This window comes from Pteropus alecto, unplaced genomic scaffold, assembly GCF_000325575.1.
Source record: "Pteropus alecto unplaced genomic scaffold, ASM32557v1 scaffold100, whole genome shotgun sequence".
Lineage (NCBI taxonomy): Eukaryota > Metazoa > Chordata > Mammalia > Chiroptera > Pteropodidae > Pteropus > Pteropus alecto.
This window is the reverse complement of record NW_006430723.1, coordinates 1,187,979-1,195,384: the sequence shown is the minus strand read 5'-3', so window position 1 is coordinate 1,195,384 and position 7,406 is coordinate 1,187,979. Positions and strand designations below refer to the sequence as shown.

The window sequence follows — 7,406 nt, the reverse complement described above, 5'->3', positions numbered from 1 at the left end:
GGGGTGGGGTGGGGGGGACGGGGTTAAGAGGAATATTCCCACTCCTGGCCAGACTTAGACTTCACTTCATGCCTTCCTCTCAGACGGTGTCAGATGCCTCCTGGGTCTCAGAACTACTGTGGTCACTTTTCGTCCCTTTCACGGTGTATCAAGTAAGGTATTAACTGTCCTCATTTTTTGGTGGCTGGGAAAAGCTCACCTCGAGGTTAAGGAAGTAGTTGCCCCTGCCTTGTCCATTTGCAGATCTGTTAATATAAAGGTTCCACTACGGAGACAATACAAAGTATTTACTCTTTCTCACTCTTAACACCACTTTTCCTTGAATACTAGTATCAAAGCAGGGAGAGGGTGACAGCCTCTACTCCGGGTGCCCCCACCATGGCCCTGACTGTTTTTTGCAGGTGGCTCCGTCCTGTTCATCGCCAGCTAGGGGAGGGGAATGAGGAGTTTGCCCTCCGTGTACAACAGGTGGTAGGGTACACAGGCAGGGTGGAGGTAGGGGCTTTCCTTAGGCAGAGAGGAAAGAAGGCTTGAGACTTTGACACTTCCAACCTTCCTATTTTCCCTAGCTGGTGGCCAAAGAATTGGGCCAGACAGGGACACGACTCACTCCAGCAGACAAAGCAGAGCACATGAAACGACAAAGACACCCCAGATTGCGTCCCCAGTCAGGTATGTGGTCTCTATACACAAAGCTTTTTGGTTTTTTTCCAGCCCGTTGTAGTTTCTTCCCTATTCCTGTGCTAGTCAGCTTCTCCTTCCTCCTCGTTCTCTACTCACTATATTTTGGATTTCTTTTTTGCAGCCCAGTCTTCTTTCCCTCCCTCCCCAGGCCCTTCTCCTGATGTACAGTTGGCAACTTTGGCTCAGAGAGTCAAGGAAGTTTTACCCCATGTGCCACTGGTCGTCATCCAGAGAGACCTAGGTATGGAAAAGGGTGGCCTCACACAGGAAGATAAGCAAAGAGAAGAAAAGTGGGTGGTGAGGGGAAAGGTGAGCAGGGAAACATCTCCTCTCCTCTCTTCCCTTTTTTCCAGCCAGGACTGGCTGCGTAGACTTGACCATCACTAATCTGCTTGAGGGAGCCGTAGCTTTTGTTCCTGAAGATATCACTGAAGGGACCCAGTCCCTTCCCACAGTCTCCGCCCCCAAGGTGAGACCCAGGAAATGGTCAGATCCAAGACTTGGGGAGGGATGGGGCAGTCTACATACTCCCTATCCCCGGTGTCTCTTTTTTGATCCTGAGACCCTAGCACAGTGCCTCTCTTGTAAAGTAGGCATTCGATGCGTGTTTAATGATGATGACTTCGCAAGCCCTCTGACATTGTGATCACCTCAGTTTCCCAGCTCTGGCCCGGTGACCCCTCAGCCCACAGCCCTTACATTTGCCAAGTCCTCCTGGGCCCGGCAGGAGAGCCTACAGGAGCGAAAACAGGCACTGTATGAGTATGCGAGAAGGTAAAGGGCTTAGAGGGCAATGGGTAGGAAGGGATGGGTTGGAGAAGGTAGCTAATTATAGAGCTAATACGATAAAGCCCACACAATGTCTTCTTCTGTGTCCCACAGGAGATTCACAGAAAGACAGGCCCAGGAGGCTGACTGAGCACAAGATGGGATGGTACCCAGAACCGCAGGACGGAGACTGGGGGCAGCCCTCACCCAACTCACAACAGGCTGGATGGGTGGGTGGTAGAAAGGGAGGGATGGGGCTCCCCCCAATATCACATTAAATTCAGGGTTTTCACTCAAGGTCTCTGTTGCCTCTCTGTTTCTCAAAAGCTCCCTGAACAGATTCCTTTTCTCTTAGTTGCAGGGATTGTGGATGAGATCCTCCTTGTAGGTTTGTCAGGGGTGGTCAGAATGGAACTGTCTGAAATCACCTGCTTGTGTCAAGAGATGAGTGATATTAGGAAGTATTAATTGAACTGAAGACCAAGCAACTGGACCTAGCTGGGGTGTTTACCAGCTGTTTCCTTGTGAAGAAACAGCTGCAAAACTGCAAGTCCCAGGATGCTTTTCATACTACATGGTGTCTATAGAGTTCACACATGCTCAGTGTGGTGGTTGGAGCCTTTTTTCCATAGGCTCCTGACTAGATTAGATAAGGTGGAGCAAATGGCTCCACCCCAAAACCAGTCTTAAGGATTGTGTTTGAGCCCAGCCCCAGGATAGAGCCGGAACTTACCTTTGTACTTCAAGCTGGTCAAGGTTAGTAGTAACCTGGCCAGGTGGGTTGAACCAGCTGCCATCCCGACACGTCTCAGATCTGCAAGCAGGTTTGAATCCAGGATCCTTGTGGCCCTGCTCCCCAATTCCTGTCCCCTCCTCTTATTCTTTATCTTTTCCCACCCTCAGACCTTCCCACAGGTCTCATAATTCCTTGAGACCCCTGTACAGGATTTTTACTACTTGGCTACAGGGTAATAGTCCTCTTTTGATAGTCCCTTACTTGGAGACTCAAGTCTCCACTGTTTGCTGGAAGGCAAAAAATGCCGGGAAGGATGGACCTTAGTGCATTATCAGCTGAAGGTACAAGTTAGGGATCAGGGCTGAGGTGGGAAGATAATACAAGGTATTAATGACTGCCCTGACATCTATAGGTCCTGCCAGTCAGCCACCATGGCCTCTCAGCTTCTTAGGCTGGCAGAAGAGTCTGGCCTGAGCCCTGGGGAGTCTGAACTGGCTGTGAATCCCTTTGACGGGCTCCCCTTCTCTTCCCGCTACTATGAGCTGCTTGAGCAGCGCCGAGCCTTGCCTATCTGGGCTGCTCGCTTTATCTTCTTGGAGCAATTGGAAAGTAGCCCCAGCGGAGTGGTGCTGGTATCTGGAGAGCCTGGCTCTGGCAAGAGCACCCAGGTGGGGAGAGATTCTGAGAATGGACAAAGGGAGGGGCTGGGCAGGGGTGGATTGGGCTGTCAAGGGTTATGGGGGAGGTGGGCAAAGGGAGTATATAGTTAGGCAGGCCCCAGGGTGGCGAAGGACCAGGGCACTCCCCCAAATAAGGAGAGATTAAACTGGTCATAGCTGTCCTAGCACTTCTGACTAAAGTCCTATGCCTTGCCGACTGGTTGTCCTTTCCTACCCCTACCTCAGATCCCTCAGTGGTGTGCAGAGTTTGTGCTGGCCAGGGGGTTCCAGAAGGGCCGGATAACTGTCACTCAGCCCTACCCTCTGGCAGCCCTGAGCCTAGCCTTGCGCATTGCTGATGAGATGGACCTGATCGTGGGTCATGAGATTGGGTACAGCATCCCCCAGGAGGACTGCACTGGACCTCACACCCTGCTCAGGTGAGGTCTGCAGGCCTGACTCAATTCTAATTCTCCTTACCCAGCAGAAAACGAGCCCAGTCCTCTGACATCTTACCATATCTTCCCTCAGCCCAGGTCACTCTTTAAATCATGCATTATGCAAAGCTGAATTAAGCCCTTTAACCCCAACCTAGACCTCAGACATTCATCCTCACCCTCATCATGAAAGTCTCACTTTCCCAGCTGGATTACAGCTCGTGAACAAAGTGGTGTCCATCAGTGAGGTTGTGGGTCACTGTTATCCACAGGAATCCAGTCACAGGGTCTTTTTCTGACCTTCATTATCAAAATCTATGCCCCCCAGGGAGAAGCCCCCCTGGATTTATGGGATGGTCAACGTCCACACTGGTCCACACTGACTCCTCTGTCCATTACCAATGTCAACAGGTTTTGCTGGGACAGGCTGCTGCTTCAAGAGTTGGCCTCAACTCGGGGTACGGGAGCCTGGGATGTGCTGGTGCTGGATGAGGTTCAGGAGCGGTCAGTGGCCTCAGATTTGCTCCAGGGGCTGCTGCGAAATGCCAAGCTGGGAAACCTTCCAGACGACCCCAGAGTGGTTGTGGTTACTGACCCAGCCCTTGAACCTAAGCTCCAAGCCTTCTGGGGCAATCCTCCTATTGTTCATGTACCCAGAGGGCCTGGCAGGTATCCCATTCTCATCTACAGGGACACTGTCCCTACTGATAGAGTGGAAGCTGCCTGCCAAGCTGTGCTTGAATTGTGTCAGAAGGAGGCTCCAGGAGATGTGCTGGTATACCTGCCTAGTGAGGAGGTAAAAAAAAAAAACAGGCTGCAAAAGAGGTGCTCCTTATGCCGCCTTCCTGTCCCAGGGGAATGGGAGCACTGCTTGTTAGGAACACTGGAGTTGTATTTACTCTCTGTTGGGGTCCTGAGGAAAACTAAAGAATTTCAGGGTAAAATGGACTACCACCCTCTTTTTTTATTCCATCTAATGGAGAGATTTGTATTTTAGTGAATTCCTGAAATTATAACACGCCGCAACTTTATGAGTATGTGCACTTTTTCAGAGTGAAAGGCCATAGCTTTCATCAGGTTTTCAAGGGGGTCTGTAACCCAAAAGGTGAGAACGGCCCTAATGCCCCACCCCTCTCCTCAGGAAATTACTCTGTGCTGTGAATCCTTGTCCAGGGAAGTGGGGACCTTGGCTCTCCAAGGACCTCCACCACGGGTGCTGCCCCTTCACCCAGGCCACGGTCAAGCTGTTCAGGCTGTGTACGAGGACATAAATTCAGGTGCCCGAAAGGTTGTTGTCACTCACTGGCTGGCTGACTTCTCCTTCTCCCTCCCGTCCATCCGACATGTCATTGACTCAGGACTGGAGCTTCGAAGTGTGAGTGACAGAGATGAGGGGGTGTGGGGACTAAAGATACGAATGACCCGTTCTGATCTGTCATGACCTTGGTTGGGGGCGGCGACAGGTGTACAATCCTCAGATCCGAGCAGAATCGCAAGTGCTAAGGCCAATCAGCAAGTGTCAGGCAGAGGCAAGACAACTGCGGGCAAGAGGGGCCCCTCCAGGTAAGAGCCTTTGCCCTCACTGAGATCAAACGTGAAAAGAATTACCAACGCGCAAGCCCTGAGAAATCTGCAGTGCTCTTCTCTCCCAGGTCTTTCTCCCCTCAGGATCCTGCCTCTGCCTGTATCCTAAGTCGTTCAGAGAACTAGAGGCTCCCCCACTGCCCCAACCCAGGGTGTGTGAGGAGAATCTGAGCCCCCTGGTGTTACTGCTAAAGAGGAGACAGATTGCAGAGCCAGGGAAATGTCAATTCCTGGACTGGCCTGGTGAGCACCCCTCCTGCCCAAATGCTGCCCACGAAGTCTGACCACGAGGCTCTGAGAAACCCTGCTCTGTAAGCCCTGTTTCCTCACCAGCTCCAGAAGCACTGATGCAGGCCCTGGAAGACTTAGACTATCTGGCAGCCCTGGATGATGATGGGGACCTGTCAGACCTGGGTGTCATCCTATCAGAGTTCCCTCTGCCCCCTGAGCTGGCCAAAGCCCTGCTGGCTTCATGCGAGTTCGACTGTGTGGACGAAATGCTTACCCTCGCTGCCATGCTTACCGGTATAACTCAGCTCTCTCCCTGGCTCTTTCAGCTACTTAAGTCCTTCCCCTTGGTGTTTCTGTGCTCCAAAAAGCTAGCCCTTTCCCCTGTGCTCCAGTTTCCACCCCTCACAGTGCCTACAGAACCAGGCTTAATCAGTTATCCCTCTTGTGCATCTTTAGCCTTTTCCTTCTGCTGGTTCTTGCCTTTCAACATGCTTAAATCTTATTACTAAAACTCCACACCTCTCTTCCTCAACCCTATCCTCCCTTTCAACTATACAGTATAATCTGTCCAAGTCCATCTACTGTATTCCTCACCCACCATTCTACCTTCAGACCCACCACAGCACTGAGACAGACTTCAGCTCACCAGTGACCTCCCAAACACCTAATCCAGTAAACACTTTTGGGCCACATCCATGACCTTTTGACACTTGAAAATACCAACCACTCACACCTTGAAACTGCCTGCTCTACGCCTCTGTGACTGCTCATGGTTTTCATCCTACCTCAGTGACCATTACCTTAATCTCTTCCTTGGGCTTTTCATCCTCTGTTTGTCCACTGTAAGTTGGACCTCAGGATTTTTTGCCCCTTTTGTCTTCTCATTCCCTGAACTCTCCAAGCAAGTTCATATACACCCATGTTCTGAAGGGCCACTTTCATACTTAAAATTTCCAAACCTTGTATCTCCCTGCCAAGACCATTCTTTTGAATCTTAGATTTAGATACCCAACTCGTGATGGACATTTCTACCAGAATAGTCAACAGTACTTCAACCTAGAACTGAACTTGAGCACTTTTTTAAATGACCTTACCATCACCACCACAAAATCATACCATCATCTCTGCAGCTCCATTACCATCATTCTAGATTAATCTTTATCCAGGTTCTTTCATTTTTTATCTTCTAAATGTTTTCTAATTCATCTGCTCTTCTCAAACTCATTGTCGGTGCTCATGTTAGATCCCATCACTGCTTAGCTGGATTCCTTCAGTAGCCTCCTAACTAGTCATGTAAACTTCATCAAACACATGGACTATCTTACTTAAAAACTCTTCTTCAACAGTTTTTCTTTACCTTCCAGACAGAATGTAAACTCATTTGCACAGCACGTGCAGCCTCTCATGACCTAGCCCTAGCTTCATCCCCTGTCACTCTGCCACACATGCCATTCCCTCCACACATACTAGGTGCTTGCAGTTCTTCAAACATGGCATGCTACTAACCTCTGTGCCTCCATGTTCCCGTGGTCCAGAATCCTCTCTCTGCCCCTACTCCACTGAGCTAATTCCTGCTCAGACTTCAAACATTGGCCCATATACCTATCATGCTCATCAAGTTTGCCTATCTCTCCCACCAGACTCCAAGCTCTTTGAAGGTAGAAACTGTCTTTCATTTGTTTCTCTCCAATGTCTGATAAAGTACATAGCACATAAAAGTTATCAATGTCTTTTGAATAAAGTTTCTGAAGTGACACATCTACCTTTTCACAATTCCACCTGTACGGCTTTCCTTTCTCATTCCTCAAAACGACTTTCTGCTTCCAGCTGCCCCTGGGTTTACCCATCCTCCACTCTGTACAAAAGAAGCTGCCTTACGTCGGGCCCTGGAACATGTGGATGGTGATCACAGCTCTCTGATCCAGGTGTATGAAGGCTTTATACAGAGTGAGTGGCCCACTCTGCACCCTCTTATAGAATCCTAGATTTTCCAAAAGGTGGAAAGTGGTGTGCAACCAGCTGACAGATGTCTATGCCCAGGAAGAGGAGGCCCTTTGGCCAAGGGTTGGGTTCTTTCAGGTATCTCAAGGACTTTAGTTGTACCTGGTCCTTTTCCTAGGTGGAACAGACAAGGCTTGGTGCCAGGCTCGGGGTCTAAATTGGGCAGCACTGTGCCAAGCCCAGAAACTTCGAGGAGAACTCCTAGAACTCATGCAACGAATTGAACTTCCCTTGTCCCAACCAGCCTTTGGCTCTGAGAAGAATCGCAGAGACCTTCAGAAAGCATTGCTGTCTGGCTACTTCCTT

At 50.0% G+C, this 7,406-nt stretch overlaps 2 protein-coding genes across 6 annotated transcripts in view; both read left to right on the top strand.

The window, feature by feature from the left end:
- AUP1 (AUP1, lipid droplet regulating VLDL assembly factor) overlaps positions 1 to 1,749 on the top strand; it is a 3,514-nt gene extending 1,765 nt beyond the window's left edge. For 2 of the 5 annotated variants that reach the window (XM_006905219.3, XM_025049447.1), the window contains 7 exons: positions 84 to 157; positions 402 to 468; positions 570 to 672; positions 806 to 925; positions 1,038 to 1,153; positions 1,340 to 1,458; positions 1,567 to 1,749. In XM_006905219.3, coding sequence (XP_006905281.1) covers positions 84 to 157; positions 402 to 468; positions 570 to 672; positions 806 to 925; positions 1,038 to 1,153; positions 1,340 to 1,458; positions 1,567 to 1,603 — 636 coding nt within the window. In that variant the 3' untranslated portion in view covers positions 1,604 to 1,749. Of the gene's footprint in view, positions 1 to 83; positions 158 to 401; positions 469 to 569; positions 673 to 805; positions 926 to 1,037; positions 1,154 to 1,274; positions 1,459 to 1,566 lie in introns of those variants that run through there. The other 3 variants (XR_001517319.1, XM_006905220.3, XM_015593071.2) reach the window with 3 other exon arrangements.
- Positions 1,750 to 2,381: 632 nt separating this feature from the next.
- DQX1 (DEAQ-box RNA dependent ATPase 1) overlaps positions 2,382 to 7,406 on the top strand; it is a 6,230-nt gene continuing 1,205 nt past the window's right edge. Inside the window, exons 1-9 of the mRNA XM_006905213.3 lie at positions 2,382 to 2,856; positions 3,094 to 3,287; positions 3,696 to 4,080; positions 4,426 to 4,659; positions 4,748 to 4,847; positions 4,953 to 5,111; positions 5,202 to 5,393; positions 6,927 to 7,046; positions 7,219 to 7,405. Coding sequence (XP_006905275.1) covers positions 2,620 to 2,856; positions 3,094 to 3,287; positions 3,696 to 4,080; positions 4,426 to 4,659; positions 4,748 to 4,847; positions 4,953 to 5,111; positions 5,202 to 5,393; positions 6,927 to 7,046; positions 7,219 to 7,405 — 1,808 coding nt within the window. The 5' untranslated portion in view covers positions 2,382 to 2,619. The remainder of the gene's footprint in view (positions 2,857 to 3,093; positions 3,288 to 3,695; positions 4,081 to 4,425; positions 4,660 to 4,747; positions 4,848 to 4,952; positions 5,112 to 5,201; positions 5,394 to 6,926; positions 7,047 to 7,218; position 7,406) is intronic.